This window comes from Anser brachyrhynchus (assembly GCF_964034855.1).
Source record: "Anser brachyrhynchus genome assembly, chromosome: 1".
Lineage (NCBI taxonomy): Eukaryota > Metazoa > Chordata > Aves > Anseriformes > Anatidae > Anser > Anser brachyrhynchus.
Window position 1 is genome coordinate 52,967,286 of NC_137694.1, and position 18,600 is coordinate 52,985,885.

Genomic DNA, 18,600 nt, shown 5'->3' on the forward strand with positions numbered 1-18,600 from the left:
AACCTGCAAGCTACTAACAATTTAGTGGGAAAAGTATTTTCTCTAAAAACAATATTAATTAATATACATCAGATACATTTATATGACTTTACCAAAGATGTTAAATGCAGTATTTTTGGCTTCCTTGGAAACAAGGATATTCTTTTACTCATTTGAGAAAATGCTAGAGTCTAAGCTTTTTTTTTAAGCAGTTGGAGTTTGATGGAGTTATCTGTAGCTATTTCAGTCATGTTTAGCCTGTCTTCTCTCCTTGATGTGAACTAAACAGGCCTTGTTCAAATGCACAATAAAGTTGACCATCTAACACTTCACACGCATTACCTTAACCAGTCCTTGCTGAGCAAATTCATTAGATTATTCACTGCAGGGCTAAGCACGTACATCAGTTCATTTTTTCTCTGTCTTCTTTCTATTCCAAACAACTTTAATAACTTAAGAGCTATCAAAAATGATACCTAATTCCTCTTCATTCTCAGTTAGTTTCATAATTCATGAGCTTTAATTAAAGCTTTTATGACAAGCATCCTTCTGAATTGCAAATTACAGCAGAATACAGAAATTACAGAAAATGCAGTCATACAGAAATTACTGAGAAGTAAGTGGTCTGGACATCATTGATGATATGAAGAAGCATACACAAATGCCTTAATATCACAAAGGTAAGAAAATCCTTAATAATTAGTAATTTTAAATTTGGACCCAGATATTATTAGCAGGTAGGTGACCCTCTTTATATACCTTAAAGTATCCAGGAAAACATAAATGTAGCTATTTCTTTTAGAAGGCAGAGGGGGCAGAGGGTTATCATCTCAATTTTTAGTTTCTCTAACTCACAGCATTTTTGTCTTCTTCCTTATGCTTTTATCTGATGATAGCTTTTCAAACTACAAAGTGGTTGGATTGGTTTTTCGTTTACCAATCAGAGAACTTTTTCCCTCCAAAATCTCAGGAAAACCATTTTAATTGAAGCACTAGACTTCAGGGGAAGAAACAAATATTTTTTGCTTCCTATCATTGGGTTAGAATTTAACAAAATGGACAAATATATCCTCTTTTTTTCTGTACTCTCACTCTACATCAGTACCATGTGGACTCATGTTTGAAACAGTATCTATCCACTAGACCCAGATTAGGCAGTAAAACGGACTTACTTTCTGTTGGTCCTTGACCAACAGAAATTTGAGCAACGAGGGAATGTATAACCTTCAGGATACTTTTTGGCATGGCACCAAGGTTTTTAACTGCAAGCATTATGCTAAGTGTCTTGCAGGTGGCAAGATGTATGGTCTTTAGGACAATAATAATAATTTCTAAATTTTCTTGAAATTTAGTCTACAAATATCTGTTTTGTCTACAATTTTTATAGCTGCAATTATTCAAAGGAAAATTATTTTTAATGATAGATTGACCCCATTTTCTACTGAGAGCAACAGAACTAGCATAAAACTGAGTTGCATGGTCTGACACTTAAGTTGCTTCTTACTTTCTTAAAAAAGCATTCTTATACATGATTTTGGGACAAATTCATATAAAAAAAATCCTTTCTTAGTTCTGGAATAATTATTTTCACATATTAAAAGAAGTAATACAGTAATTAGTCAATTTGAACAAGATAAATTACCTAGGTAAGCATATGATATTTATGCTTTTTTGATTAAAAGCACTTTTCTTTATCATTATTCCTAGATTTATCTTCTCTGTTTACTACATGCCCTAGTACTTGCAATCTTAATTAATTACTTGGTACCTTAAGGTGTGTTTTTTTTCTCTTCTTCTCTTCCAGATTTTTTTTTGTTCCCTTAACAGACATTCATTCATTCATTTTCTCTCTCTCTCACACACACACACACACTCCTACATATATATTTATATAAACACAAGCTGTTTGGATGCATGACTGAGAACTGAATTTCAACAAATAATTAGTGTTTCAATTAGTATTTGTTATGGGATTTGGTACAAACAAAACCAAATAAAAAAAAAAAAAGAAAAAAAAAATGTTGGATGTAACCTAAAAACCTTTATGAGGTATAAAACTGCCTCTTCTTGTGAAATTCATCCTGACTGATTGCTGGTTTTCCCTGTGGCTTCTGATGGTACAAGCTGACTAGATTTATGAGTCTCTAGTTCTGGTTTCAGACTAAATGAAGTCAGGAAAAGGCTGAAAGAAAATTTCAAAAATAGATTTTTTTTATTGAATAACATTAACACTCGGGGGGGGATCTGAGAGGAAGCTGGATTGGATGTTTGCTAAAGAAGAGATAAATACTTATTTAAATAGATAAAAAGTTAAGATGATGAAGCTTGCATTAAACGGGCAAAGCATTCCTGAAACTACAGTGAATATTAAGAGAGCTTGAAGAGATGATATATTTCATTTCCCAGATGAAAAATCAGATTCTCTCTAGCGTTAAGCTTGAACAGGATGATGCAGGCATATAAATATGCTCAGTAACCTCTAATTACTCACAAAATGCAACTAAAATTAAACACTTTAAATTTAATTACTGCCAAAATTAACACTGCCAGTGAAATTTTCTACTCCTCTTCTAAGTATCTGTATTACAGTCACAGTCTCCAACTGCATTATTGTTCACTGTTACTTCCACAGGACTACTGTCTTGTTCACTACACAGAAGGAATATAAATTAGTAATCACTTCATATTTTTTTTTGTTGCATTTCTGTAAGTGCAATAACATCATTATTTACAAACATCCTTTTCTGAGCAAAATACTAAAGAGGCTAGCCTCAGAATCATATCAGAAACTACTATTTATTTAAAGATCACTTCAAGAAAATCTGTAAGTCTTCAGGTCCTACATTCTCCACTCCACCATTGCATTTCAGAGCACCTAAGCTATCCCCAAGACCAGCATCATGCAGAGTTTCAGCTATGTGTTTCATTTGAGAGGCAGACAGAGGTCCCAAGAAGCAAGCACATGGTTCAGCCCTGCTGCCACACAGCTCAACTGCCCAAGCTGCTCTGGGCAGGCAGCATGGCCTGTAGGAGAAGAGCAAAGACCTCAGTCTTCAACCTTCCTACGACCACTCTACCAATGTGAAAATAAGGCAACTTGCAGGGAATTCTTGGTTGCCTGTAAAAGCAGCTGACCCTGAAAATTTTTCAATGTTATGAAGAAAAACATGAGGTGAAGAGATATGCTCAAGTGAGTGTCTGAAGGAAGCACATACTTCACCATGTGGTTGCAAAGAGGTCATTATAGCTAATACTAACAGAAGAGCCAGTTCAGCACTTGAAGTCCTTTCTAAATAAGCTGAGATGTTGAACACAAACAACTGTCAGCAGAATACTGTTATCCTCATCTCAGGCTTACGTGGCAAGGTTTTCATAGTCAGGGGACTGCAGGGGTGGTGTCTGTGAGTAGAGCCCAGCACCTGCCCCATACCAGATCAGCGCCACCTCCATCCAGCTCCTAAAGGGACCCGCTGCTGGCCAGAGCCGAGCCAGTGAGTGACAATGGCTGGGCCTCTGGGAGAGCAGATTTAAGAAAGGGAAAAAACTGCTGCACAGCAGCAGCTGGGAGAGGAGTGAGAAAACTGAAAGAGATGCAGCCCTGAGGACAGTCAGTGCAGAAGGAGGCCAGGTGCCCCAGGCACCACAACAGAAGTTCCCCTGCAGCCTGTGGAGAGGCCCCTGGTGGAGCAGGCTGTCCCCCTGCAGCCCATGGGTCCCACACGGAGCAGATCTCCACGCTGCAGCCCGTGGAGGAGCCCCCGGTGGAGCAGGTGGATGTGGCCTGGAGGAGGCTGCGGCCCATGGAGAGCCCCCGCAGGAGCAGGCCCCGGGCCGCAGCTGCAGCCCGTGGAGAGGAGCCCACGCAGGAGCAGGGGGTCTGGGGGGAGCTGCCACCCGTGGGAGACCAGTGTTGGAGTTTAGTGGTCTTCCAGTATCTAAACAGGGCCTACAAGAAAGCTGGAGAGGACTCTTTGTCAGGGACTGTAGTGATAGGACAAGGAGTAATGACTTTAAACTAAAAGAGGGCAGATTTACATTAGATATTTGGAATAAATTCTTTACTCAGAGGGTGGTGAGACACTGGATCGGGTCACACAGAGAAGCTCTGGATACCTCAACCCTGGAGGTGTTCAAGTTCAGACTGGATGGGTCTTTGAGCAACCTGGTCTAGTGGGAGGTGTCCCTGCTTATGGCAGGGGGGTTGGACCTGGGTGGTCTTCAAAGTCCCTTCCAACCCAAACCGTTCTGTGATTCTATGAAGTTCCCAGTCATAAACTGGGAACTAATCACTGCATAATTACCAAAGTATGCTATCATTGCAAGAAATGAGCTGACCAGCTACAGAACAGAGAAGCATAGAACGAAACAGATGAAGCAAGACCCACAAGCTTTAACAATGAAAGCCCATGACCCCTTGAAGTTCTTCATATCTGTTTTGTTCAGACATATTTTGATAGTCCCAGTTTCTTCCTTCTTTCCCCTCCAGCTGATTGCTAGGGATAAAGTCAGAAAGTGGCAATGGCAGATGGAGCCTGTGCTTCCTCTCCTATTGGCTTTCAAACATCTCTTAGACAAAAAGAAGTTCCTTTCCATTCACCTGACAAGGAGCGATAATGGAGGAATGATGAGTCTACAAAAGTGACAAACTCTTTCCAAAAAAGTTTGGTGCATGGATGTTTCCATCTTTTTTTTTTCTTTTTCTTTTTGGGGGGGTGGGGTGGGGTGGGGAGATAACTGTTTAGTCAAAGCTTTATAATTTGGCTTGTAAATTTATCCATCTCCACAATCAAAACAATTTCTTATTTGTTTTTCATGCTTATTATTATGCTTTACTACATTGAAGACGTCTTTTAGAAGTTCAGGGCATATTCTGAAGTTTAGCAAATATCTACTTCTACTCCATCTCTTTTTAAAAGAGACAGTTGCTTTTTATCTCACATTGACACTTCTGTTTAAAATAAAAGCAGGCACAAAAAAAAAAAGTTTGTTCTGAATGACCAATTTCTAGACGCAAAAGAAGAAATGTCCCTCAGTGGGAGCTCACACCTTGCGGACACCACCAAGCCTCTGATAGCTCCCAGAAGCCGGGGCAGATGGCCACTAAGGAACTTCCTCCCATAGCCAGGAGAGGATCTGCTCTTGACATGCCATTCCCTTTTTTTGTTTACTGATAATGATGCTAATAAAACGATAACTACTTTTCAGAGATTGCTGGGAGAAGAGATAAGAAGTGGATAGAAAGAATACAAAAGAGGACAGTGCAAAATACTGACCAAAAGCCAGTGATGGAGCAGGGCAATTGGTGTGCATTAAGTATGTACCTATCTTTTGTAGTTACTGAATACAAAGCCTGCCTTCTTCTTTACATGAGAATAAACAAAGGAAAGCACGTCCTTGCAATAAGGATGCTTGATACAAGAGAGTGAACTCAAGTGGTAAACTTGGATGAATACAGAAGAGCTTAAAGGCTTCTAACACTTTTTAATAAACTTTCCACAGTTGCTAGAGTTACCCAGCTAAATAAAGAAAAGAGCATAACCCCAAGTAACCCCCAAAAAACAAACCACAGGACCAGTTGCTTCAAGTTTGCAGTTTCAAAGCTCTTTCCCCCCCCCCCCAGTTCACTTCCCAGATGTAAGGCACATAAATTAAAACATTAATTGAAACACACAACTTTTGTTCAAAAAAAGTTTATTCACACAATTGCACAAATGTGAAGTCTACCAGATGAGAGAAGGGGTAAAAGTCAATGACTACTTTAGCCTAGTAAAACAAGTACTTTGGAAGTTTCTCTCTAGAAATACACGAGGATGAAATTACTCGGAAAACAAAAAGCTACTTAAACCACAGGACACAAAGTAAACGGGTATAAATTGACCACGAATTAATTTAGGATGAATTAGAAGACAAGTTTTAACTATCACAGCCGCAAGATTCACAGCCTTACAACAGGATTGTTTTGCCTATGTTGCTTTTAGCTAATTTTACAGTGGAGTATGGATCATTTATGAAATGGAGGATATGAGCTGACTGCTTGCAGCAGTAGCAGACCTCATGCAGTGACTTAGAAAGCATCTCAGAACCCTGTTTTCCTAGTTGGAGGAAAAAGAAAAAAAGTAAATCCTGGTTATGTAGAAATGCTGCACATCACCTCTATAGATAGAGCTACTTATTTAAATGCATGCAGCAAAACATATTCCCAAATCTAGTTCTTCTGTGCAATCATCCTGAATTCTTTGAGCTGCCTCCTTTCAGCTATCTTTCTTGACCAACAACTTGAAAAAATCTTCCTGTCTTCCTTCTCTGCCTTGTTTTTGATGTAAAGTCACTGAATACTAATGCAAAAAAAAGTATTTTCAGGGACTGAAAAGCAGACACAAAATACAAACAGGCAGTATACAGCCTACTGCTTCCCTCAAGTTACATATTATTTTATTTCCAGTGTAGTCCTGTTAAAACCAGTTGCTCTGCTTAGAAAGCAAACTCCTCAGTTACTAAAGCTGGCATAAAGTGATCATTTACAATACACGAGAAACATAATTGCCATCAAGGTAAACATGTACATTAATGAAATATGTATTAAACTTTCATGCCAGCTATAATATTGAAATAGTTTAATCAATTTTGTATACTGGTTGATAACAGCTAATACAGGGCCCATTAGTTATTATTTTGGCCCATTAGTTATCCCATTAGTTATTATTTTGGCCCGTATATCCCCCATTGATTTCCACTATATCTACCTGGATATATATATATTTATATTATATATAATATTATATATATAATTATATATATATTATATAATTATATAATATATAATATTTATATATATATATATTTTATATATATATATATATTTACCTACACTGGCAACAAAGATGAGATGGAAGAGAACTCTCTTGTATTCCCCACACAGGTGTGTCTCCAGCCAGGCAGCCACGTGGCAATAAAAGATGTGCTTTGCTTAAGGCAACTCTTTCATTGTCATTTGCAAAACTAACGGGCAGAAAGACAGGTATGGATGCTACAGCAGTGCAGTGCATGAAGCCATTAAGTCTGCTACTTAATTAAGGCTTTTTTTGTTTTGTCTTTTTTTTTTAAGCAATTAAGTCATTTAACTACTCAACCAAATGAGTGCTAACCTTTTGTAAGAGTCTACAACTAGGTTCCATTAACAAAAAAGCCAATCATTAAATAGTGCAAACAGGGAATGTTTAATGTTTTCCAATAACATTCTGTTAGCAAATATGTAAATGGCACATAAATCCCACTTTCAGTAATCGCTAATAAGCCAAACATACCCAGTAGGCAGTAACACAGAACGGCCATTCCCTTTGCAGACAACACAGTCATAACTGTCGTTTTCTTCTAATTCTAGGGAAAAGCTTTTCAAATACAAGCCAGTTGGTCAGCAGATAATTCTGTTCTCTCCTGCTGTGTCACTTAGTTGGGGTTGCCATCATTCAGCACAACATCAACTGTTACCAGCCCTGCTGCCTGGACAGAGGGAGGGCGGCTGTCAGGATGAGGAACGGCACTGCCCCTGCCTTTCCCCCTCCTCTGGGTGCTGAGCGATTGTGCGCTGTGCCAGCACCCCCAGGCAAGGTGCCTGTCCCCACCATGTGCCTCAGCAGTGCTATAGGATGAGAGCTGGACAGAACCAAGCACAGAAGGGGCCTTTTATAGAATCACGGAATGGTTTGGGTTGGAAGGGACCTTACAGACCACCCAGGTCCAACCCCCTGCCATAAGCAGGGGCACCTCCCACCAGACCAGGTTGCCCAAAGACCCATCCAGCCCAACCTGGCCTTGAACACCTCCAGGGATGAGGCATCCATAGTTTCCCTGGGCAACCCGTGCCAGTGCCTTACCACCTGCTGAGAAAAGAATTTCTTCCAAATATCTAATCCAAATCTGCCCTCTTTTAGTTTAAAGCTGTAACCCCTTGTCCTATCACTACACTCCCTGATAAAAGAGTGTCCCTCTTCAAGCTTTCCTGTAGGCCCGCTTTAGGTACTGGAAGGTACTTTTTATTTGAATGATAAACTTGTACACCCAAACCTATCCCTGAAAGCAAAATGAGATACTTGGGGAGAGAAGCAAGGGGAGAGCTGTTTGTTAGAAATGTATCCTTTATGGAGCACTGTACGCTCCCAAAATGCAGTCAATTAGTACCATTTTAAAAACATATTCAATATTTATGTGAGATGGCAAACACTTAAAATCTGAGAAACTCAAGGTAACATAGATTACTAGGATAGGCAACAAAAGAATACTCTAAGCAGCAGAACTTGGCCTAAATATAAATGGAATAATAAATAAAAAACTGTCCTGTAACTGATAAGCAATTTTACTTTAGGCAGGAATTAGCAGCAATTTTAAACAAAGTAAAAGAAACCCTGAGCTTTAGGTAACAACCATCAAAGGCTGAAAATGCATTAAAAAGTAGCTTGTTTTTCATCTACTAATCATTGCCTATTTTGGAAGAGCAAACGTTTTTCTACAGCTCTGTCCTTGGTACTTTGCTGTATTAAAATACTGGGATTTCTTAAAGGCATGGAAAGAGATCTCAGTTTACGCTGATTTAAAGCCTATAAAATTTAGCTGAAGTCAGCAGTATTACATAGCTCTGAGAACTTGAATTTGAGATTTATTTGTTAAAATTACCTGCAGTGTAGCCTCAAGATATCAGAGAAGTTATTTACAGACGGCCGCTTGATGTGTATTTTTGAAGTACAAACTACCTTAATTACAGTTGTATACAATTGTAATATAATATTGTAATATAATCTCCACATATAGTATAAAACAACAGCTGAAATACTTTCCACACGGAAATTACTATGAAAGTCTCAACTGCTTTCAGAGATGTCAGGATCCAAAATCCTCTCGAGTTTTTCAGGAGGCTTTCAGAAATAAATAAATAAATAAATAACAGCTTGCAAACAAGAACTCAAGTTCTCAGCCTGAATTCAGGTTTCCTAAATTCCAGGCCAAAGATATTATCTTCATGATAGGCTGGGTCACAGGCAGTTTCACTTCTACATATTTGGACATGAGAAAACGTCAGTAGAGCAAACCCATTTTAACCCATATCTAAAGGAGTGCTGAACCACCAACCCAATACTAATTATAAGCAAGAGGTGGGTTTCTTTGTTTTAAAAATAATAAATAATAATCATTTATTCATTAAAGATACAGGTTAGCTAGAAACTTATTGTTTCCCAGGTGTTACATGGAGAGAGGGCAAGCCGAAGAAAAAACAGATCTTTCCAGTGAATTACAGTTTGCCAAAATCTGTTCATCATATGAAATCAGTGGTTCTCTGTAATACATGTGACTGATGGCTTGTATTATTTTTATCCTCCTTTTCCATATTAAGCATCTTATCATTTGGTCTTTATTACATGTTTGCTATTTTCTAAAAATGCAGGAATTTATGGTTGCATAATTGTCACATTTGAACAAAATGGCAAATGACACATTCTGAATCAGGCAAACCTTCAAAAGGAGATTGTGTAATTATGTAATCTAAATTCATGCAGTTTAAATTCTCCTGAATGGCAGAAATAGCTGCAACTCAGACCTGCTGCAAAGGTATAACAGTCAGAAAATAAAAATGTGTTACTGAAATCAGCCATTCACCTAATCTGCTAAATCACTAGGTTTTAACACATCAATAGACAACTGCTAAATAACAGCACATTTTAGTGCAAGACATTTTCTTGACGAAGAAGAAGGAAACAGAGATCAAACACTTCTGTTTATGTAGCTTCTCTCCTTGATCATTACCCATTGAAAATTGAGAGGAAATCTTTAATAATTTGTTCCTCAATCAGATAGCACTTTGATTTGTTTTTGCTCTGTACAAAAGTACAGAGTACAGCTGCATGTGCTAATTAATTTGTATCTAATACTGAGACATAAATGCTAAGAAACAATAAAAAGTATGTGAGGCTAAAATAGACTTATGATCTATGATGCCAAAAACACGGTAATCAGAAATGATGGTAAGGGTGCTTTCTTTCTAAAGATCTACTAAATGACTGTTTCTGTTTTAAAGGTACATCCTAAAACCTAAAAACAGTAAATCCAGCTGGCCTCTTGTAAGCACACAAAGATATACTTTTCCATTACTTAAATTTCTAATTTTTTTTTGTAAAAGGCTCCCATAATACTGCATGGCAAGGAAGGGCTGAACTTGCGAGATACCTCTTCAGAGTTTATGCTTAAAATATTGGATTAATTTGGGGTTTAATTGTATCAAAGCCTACTCCATTTACCAGTTAGTTTCCATGCTGGATGTGGGAGTAACCAACACAGGGAAAGAACAAGATGGCATAAGAGAAAAATTAAAATGACGATGTAAGATTTTACAGTTTCTGTAGGATAGTTCACGGTTTTGTGAGACAAAACAAAACAAAGCAATAAAATAAAGTAAAAGAGAATTCAATTGCATTCAAAATACTGTTTAGAAATGTTAAGAATTGGCAATCCATTTTTGCATAAGCATTCGTGTATTACTTTGTAGCAAACACTTTCATCTAAATAGACCTCCTTTACTTTCACAGGTATATGTAGGTAAGTTTATGCCCTCTATATTCCAACCATCGTTTCAGTTAAACTCCTTTTACTCAGACTCAGTAGAATTCAAAGAATTTTTCTATTAAACAGAAATGAAGGCTTGTAGGCATATATTTTGTATATCAATGGAAAGACAGAAGATTATCAGCTTGCGCTCAGAACAGCAAAACTACCGAAGTCTGATTTCTTTCATATCCCTGTCTTTTTCATCCAGCCCCCTTTCCTCTTCTTACCCTGGTATTAACTTGAGTTTCCTCTGACACACTGAGTGAGTAAGAGACAAAAGTACCGTATAGGCATACAAAAAAATTTAATAGTTATAATTTTCATCCCCAAAATGAACTGTGTATAAGAAATTCAGGGATATCAATCTTTTCACTTTTTTTTTTCCTACAGTCTCCGGCTGCGTTCAGAAGTTATTTCTTTAAGCATGAGTGGAAAGAGTTTCTTCTTAAAAATATGTCTTTCACACTCTCCATTGCCTAACAGGGTCAAAAATAAAAAATAAAAAAACAAACATGCATGTATGTGTGTAATTGTATGATTATTAATATATATATATAATTTTGAAATATTAAATAAACTTTGGAATGGAAATTCTATCAATAAATTATTTTGAAAAAGGAGAGAAAAGTTTCTAGTATGTTTACCCATCAGGCAAATTAATGAAACAGGCAACTTATTCCTGTTTAAAAAGTCTACCATGATAAACTTCTTATCCAGATATTAAAAATGGCCATTTTAAACTGGATTTACAGACAGATTTTTTTTTAATTTTTTAATAAAGAGGCTTTCTATTTGCATTCAGTGTTCGTCCATCTCCTTTCCCTAGCACATACTTTTCTACTGAACAGGGCATATTATTTTCACACAGCTTACACCACTGCATAATAAATGGTGGTCATCTGGATTTTGTTCGTGCGCACAGCGACACCACGGCGTACCCCAACTAGAGGGGTCGGGTTTGTCTCGCAGCAGAGCCCAGCTCCCAGCCCTGAGCACCCACTGAACCATCCCCACCCCGCTGCTCTGAAAAGTATTTAGCTGTTTTAATGTTTCAGGCCTCGGGAGCTAACTGAGGGGTATTGGCTTATGCTAGGAAGTGTTTACACCCACTCCTCCCACCAAGTGTTATTTAGACTTAAAAAGGAAGTCTAAATAACACCTCTGTATTTTAGCGGAGCCAGAAACAGATGGAGCACTACTGGTGCCAGCTCATCTATCTGCACTCTGTTCAGTGTGGGGGTTTTGTTTCTTTTAAAGCCGTTTTGTAATTTTGCCTGTTCCAAGCCAGACAGTGATACAAGAATATACAGTAATGTAGACCAAGGAAAGATCCTGTCCACCCCCAAATTTAAGGAGCACGATTAATGAAATGGCTATTACAAAGCAACAGCTAGCATCATCTCTGTCTCCAGCAGGGAAATCAATAGCTCCATTCACAACAGGTTTTGCAGAGGATCCAACCCCAGGAAACCCACGCATACTTACAAATTATAAAGCATATCAGCCATGTTGCTGCGGTAGTACAAGGCATTTCTGTAGGCGCTTTCAGCTTCAGAAATCTTGCTCTGGCTCTTGAGAACATTTCCAAGGTTACCCCATGCTGTCAAGAGGAGAAAACAGTATTCAGGAAGAGCTCCAATCCAATTACACGTGACACGGTATCTGAGCACAAGGAAGTTCCACAGGGAGGCAAAACCCACAGAGAAGCTATTTTTATGGATGGGGAGGGGAGGTTGCTTGGTTTTTCCCCCAGTTCTCTGTATCATTGCATCTTACTATGAGATGTACATCTTGTAGCAGTGATTTGCATACAGTCTGCATACATACAGCTTTTGGGTGGGAAAAAGAACTTGAAAAGCAATACATATCTGTATGCTTTAGAAACAATTATAACAAAGGGAAAGGACCATTTTCTTTTACAACACCTCTAAATAAAAACCCTCAGGGTTAAATGTGGAGCTAGAGCATCTTCCTAGTTTCTTTTTTTTTTTAAGCTTATCTACTCAAACCTGCAAGGAACGTTCCCAGGGCAGACACAACTCTCAATGAAGTATGAAAACTAACATATGACACAAGAATTGAAAGAACAGTAAGGTAAGTAACCAGGATTAAAAGTATGCCATATGGATATAAAAATACTACACAGATCACTAAAATGCACTTTTCTACTTGGAAAACATGTGGCTCCTTTCTATACAATTTATTATTTTATACAATGCCCTTTTATATCCCATCTATAAAGGATTTGAGGTAAAAAACATATTTAAGGCTCCACATGTGTTCCTTTTGCAGTTTTGTTGAGCTGCACAAAAAGTGTACTTACAAAAGAAACTGGAACTAATGTCTTATAGAAAATGCAGCCCATGTTATTCACAATTTAGGAAGCTAATTTAACTGGCCTTACAACTGTAGCCTATGTGTATACATGGAAAAAAAAAGGCACATTATGCTTCACATTACGCTTATAATAGATCAAAGTTGTTTCATAAAATAGCTCTACTTTCACAAGTATTTCTTTTTTATGAGCAAGAGGAATGGAAAGATGATGCCCATCCTTTCACTATACACACACATATATGGCAAACTCTTCTTCCCTCCAGATGTACGAACAACAAACATTAGCTCAAATAGCTGTCAAATTCTGCTTCTTCAGTTATTCAAGCCCATTTTACAGAAATTTATATCAAGCATGAGAAATACAAACTCGATGTAGTTTTATCATACTGCTAATGGACTGATAATTATTTAAGGTACATGTTCTTCCTTAGAAAGTATATTGCTTTCAAGCTTCTGTGGTTTGCTGCAAAAGCATCCTGCCTTAAGGATGAATACAACAGCAAACAGCATTTTCTTCTGAGCAGAACAAATTAATTATTGCTGGGAAAAATGATGGAACCCTTTTAGGATTCACAAAAGTAAAATCATTCAATTGTACACAATATATTTTGCTAAGAAACAAACAAACAATGTTTCCATGAGAACAGAAGGTATCATTTCTATATCACTTTATTTTACCATAGTATTTTATAAGAAGGAAAATAATTCAGAAGTTGTTTTTCACTAAATTGAGAAAAGTCACAAAAAAGTTCCACCATTCTTTTACTTAGTGAAACTGTTAAAATATTCTCAGATTCACTCAGGTTTTACACCCTGCATGCTGAATTCTGAATTTATCTCCCCATTACTGTTACTATTCTTTTTTAAGCACAGAAACCACTTTGGAAGCACCACCTCACATGACTACTAGCCAGCCTGTAAGCATAAACACTTGTCAGAAAAACACAGAATTTTTTTAACCCATTTGTGAACACAAACCCTGATGCTGCTTGTGCCGTCTGCAGCCATCCCATTTCCCATAGATGTACATTCCATACACTCTGCAGCTACTTCTGTTTTCACTCCCATCTCCTACACCAGAGCATTGCATTAAATGACCATTTGGACAACCCATAACTATTTCCTGCTACATAGTTACTTCCTCCCCAAAACACCGAAGCTCAGAAAACGAAAAGATGCACAAAAGAATGATTTGGTTCATCTTTTCAGATACCAGACTGAAAAAAATCCTATCAACACTGTTAAATATACTAAATATACTTGGTATTTAACCAAGTTAATGTATTCTTTAAGGCAATACCTTATTTTACAGTCTGAAAAGTATTCTGTGTCAAGACCTTAATATCAGTATTAAACCAGTGTTACTACATCTGAAACGTATTCCATTTAGACTTTTGTCTCAACTTGTAAAACTTTTTTAATCTCTATCTGTGAATGATTATTTTAGCCTAATGTGATACTAAAAGAACTTATACTAGCAGAAAATAACTAACATAAAACTCAATAATCTCATAATTTATTATTCAGAGGAATATGGAAACCAAGGTCTTTTTACTTCCCTAGACCATAAAAGCTTGGTATAAACCTTCACATCTATGTATATACAGAATTAGACAGACGAATGATCTCGTACTGCCTGGAGATGAAGCTATGAGGAACAATTGATAGAACAAATGCTGTTTGTCGAGCTCATACTAGCAGCCCTAGGCATTCAGGGCAGCTATCGCCTGCAGCAACCACGTCCTCTTTCAATAGCTGGTACCTGGGGAGAGAAAAAAAGAGCAGAATACTTGGAAAGGAGGCTGCCTTGGCAACTCAAGGAATTTCACTCCTTATTTGTCTTAGGTAGGGCAATCAACCTTAGGGAAAAAAAAAAGAAAAAAAAAAAAGAACTTCAATTATTTACTACATCTCAGGCACCCGACTTCTCGATCCTTATCTCAAGCCAAATTTGCCCTGCAAAATATGCCCATTCAGAAACAGGAGCAAAATTATACCTGGCCATGATACAACATACCTATCAAAAACATACTCAATGACTCCAACTAAATTACAGCACACGACTATTTTCCATCTGTACATAGTGAGAAATTAAAAATGAATATAATCAAAAGTAAAGAAAATAGATCTGTAATTCTGTCATTTACTATGGATTTTTATTCCACCTAGTATATTTTTCATACAAAATCTGCAATACCCCAAATTAGCATTGCAAAGAGGAACACTTAACATTCAGAAGATGCTAAACTGCATATGTAGCACAATTTAATCTTTAATTACAAATTCAATTTTTCCGTGATAGGAGACCCTATTCAGCTCAACAGAAAAAGCAAGCTGTGAATGAAACAGCTTTGCAATATTTACTTTTTGCCTGCTGCTTAATTCCCTGTGCTCCAACTTTGAGATAGAAATAGTCCCAGGTCTTTTAGAAATAATACTCCATCATAGCATGGGAACAAAGGTAACATTCACACATCTCAAACACCTAAGAAACAGTTGGTCTATTCAAGCTGTACTTCATCACATACAGTTTCATAGATCTTACTCGACATAAATGGACATATTAAAAATTAAAACTCCATTTCATCTAAGCCAGTGATAAACTGAAAAATCTCCTGGTACCTGCGAACCACTATTCATTAGATTTCTTGGCAGGAAAATGGACATTTTAAAGGTGTGGGCTGTGAGTTGTTTTTTTTTTTTTTTGGGGGGGGGTGGTGGTTCTTTTAATGGAGCAAGAAAAGGTAGCACCAAGTACAAAACCAAACAATTCTTTAAGTAGTATAATTCTGGCCACATCAAAATAGATTTCTATCTGACTTTAAAAATGACACTTACATAGCCTAGCAGTGAGAGTACCTCAAGATCTCAGGCATTTAAATGCTTTCAAAATGAAAATGAATATGAGAAAATTCAGCTTCAAAATTTAACTTTTTTTCTGAACTATCTCATAGAAACTGAGGATTAAGACTTAAAATGTCTTAAAAAGTAAGTTGACATATCAAAGCTTCTCTTTGCACCTTCATTCTGAAAGACAGCAAGACAAACAATAGTGAGGCAGGAACAATGTTGTCCATTTTAATCTGCCTAGATTTAAGAAGCACATTCTACTGATCAGAAAAATTGAACTTTCAGGTTGTAATTGAGCTATGAAAACAAATCAGAAATGGAAACGGATGTGTGCAAATATCATAATTTAAATAAATCCTTCCCTTTCTACTGAATCAAGAATTATGCTTTTCCATTCAGTGAAATGCAAATTATAAAGCAACAAAGTAAAGTTTCAGAAAAATACACACAGTGCAAAACATATATGTGAACTATTTGATCCAATCATTTTCTTTAAAAAAAAAAAAAAAAAGCTAATGATTAAGAAAGATAACCCAAAGTACTAAAAGAGGATTCTCCTTCCCACCCATCATCCTTATTTAATCCATGCAATAAGAAACCAAAAATGAGATAATAATAAAAGCTGTTTGGGAAGTCACAATCTATTAACAAAACACCTCTGCTGGAACAAGACAAAACAAAAAAAAATCCAAATAACATCCCCCATTAAACCACCAAAATATAACCTGATAAACTTTTTAAAATAATCTACCAAGAAAAGGAAAATGCTGTGTTTCTCAATGTATTAAGTCATGGGGCAAACACTGCCTTTTTTAAGTCTTACTTCGAGCAAACATACTTGAAAACTGATGAAACAAAACATAGGATTCAAAGTTTAAAAAATATATATGCGATTTTCACAATTCATATCGACAAATTATTGGCGTTTTTCAATATTGTTCACACGTTAAAATTGTAAAACTGATTCATAAAATATAAGTTAAAACAGAAAATGATGGAGGCATCAAAAAACATGAACAAGACTATTACTTGAGTGACAGTGATAAACTACTTGAACAGCTACCGAAATACTTAGGGAACAGCTAAATCGTTCATAATTAAATTCTCAGCAGCCCAAACTAGCAACTCTAGTTCACAGAACAATGCACGTCAAGCCAAAGAAACTTCTACAGAGCTTTATGGGTATTTATGCATTATTTACTATTCTTTAGCATCTGACATTAATAACAGTAGTTCCAGGTTGTACTATTCCTGTTGACAATCTCTCTGCATTTCTCCTGACTCTCTGTGAAGAAAAAAAAGTGAAGGCATAACAATTATCATCTTTGTTTTTTTCATAAACAGATTTGAGGGGTGAAAAGATGCTGGTCCTGGAAAAAAAAAAAAAAAAAAAAAAAAGCTTTCTAAAAGCTTTCTTTACTATTATTATTATTTTAATGTCTTTTCTTTTTCTCTTTTTTTTTTTTTTTTAAACTTCTGCAATACATCTGCTGTTCTGTACCACCACAATTGCATTTGTGTTCTTATGTAACAGCCATTAAATAGGTGCTCCTGGACAACATTTATGTTAAAGGACATTAACACAAGAATCTTTAATGTTCAACTTCACTAGAAAAACAGAATTTGCCTTTTTTTTTTTTTTGGTTAATTTTGACTAGTACTAATCTCAGTCTTCCCATTTGGAAGAGACAAGAAAGGGGTGCACATAAGACCAAGAACGAAGCAAACAACCCACTTTATGTAAACCCCCTTGAAGAGAAAGAAGTCCAATTTTGAAAACTATTTCACAATTCCAAACTACATGAAAAAGCAGTGAGAGTATGTATTTTTGAGCCTAATTCCTAAAGATAATTTTGTTTATTGAATAAAATAGGCTTTTTAATGAGTATTTTTGCTTTCCTCCCCATCCAGATTAACGAAATGGAGGAGGGGGTTATCATTATATCACTGCCAAAAATGGTGTGGAAAGAGAACTATGGTACTTATCAACACAATTATCAACACTTAAGAAGTGCATGGCAGACGTGCATTCACGAATCTGTTAGTGTGCCACTGGCTTCTTCACTTTGTGAACGTAATGCTGACTTGTATCAAAACATACCAGCTCCCACATCAAGCTGATAAACAGTGCATTTCCTCCATATTCCCCTACAATTTTATGCCTAAACCATCAGGACTCATAACTTCATGAGAAAGTTATTTCTGTTCTCCTGTTTACTTTACAGACATAAGATACCAAGGCTTATCAAAGATGATTAAGCTCATGGGCCCAACAGATGCTGCAAAGCTCTAAAGCATCATTCCCACTCAAAACTTTTTGAATTTCCTCACTATTATCAGTGGTAAGACTTTTCTTTGGATGATGAAATAATTTAATCGAGTTCTATTTTTACTTTTCTTAAACACTTTCTTCTGTTTCCAGTACTGTCCAAACTGACCTTCCATTTGCTTCTCTCTCCTTCCAAGACTAACAAGTCAATTGAAAGATGTGTACGTTTTATATAAACCAGTTCTTCCGTTCAGTACACTAATAATCTTTTCTTGCTGACAGCATCAATATTTGAAATTTGCATTCCAGTTGGTGCATTTTTATGTTTTCTTTCACTATGAACTTGTCACATAAGAAAATCAAAGGGAAACAGGTAGTAAAACAGTATGGCAAAACCAAGATTTTTACAATGAGAAAACAGTACAAACTACGCTTTCCCACTTTGAAATGTGATGCTTTCCAAGAATTTACATCACAGTTTGACTAATTTTCAGTGTAGGGTTGTTTTTTTTTATTATTATTGTTATTACTTTTCCCCTGAAATCAGTTACTTTGGTAGTTACCAGTGTAAT

General features: G+C 36.6%; 1 protein-coding gene across 5 annotated transcripts in view; it reads right to left on the bottom strand.

Moving 5' to 3' along the window:
* The window catches only part of TMTC2 (transmembrane O-mannosyltransferase targeting cadherins 2), a 253,812-nt gene that overhangs the window by 73,544 nt on the left and 161,668 nt on the right, over positions 1-18,600 (bottom strand). For all 5 annotated transcript variants that reach the window (XM_080569816.1, XM_080569814.1, XM_080569817.1 and 2 more), the window contains one exon: positions 12,058-12,172. In XM_080569816.1, coding sequence (XP_080425942.1) covers positions 12,058-12,172 — 115 coding nt within the window. The remainder of the gene's footprint in view (positions 1-12,057; positions 12,173-18,600) is intronic.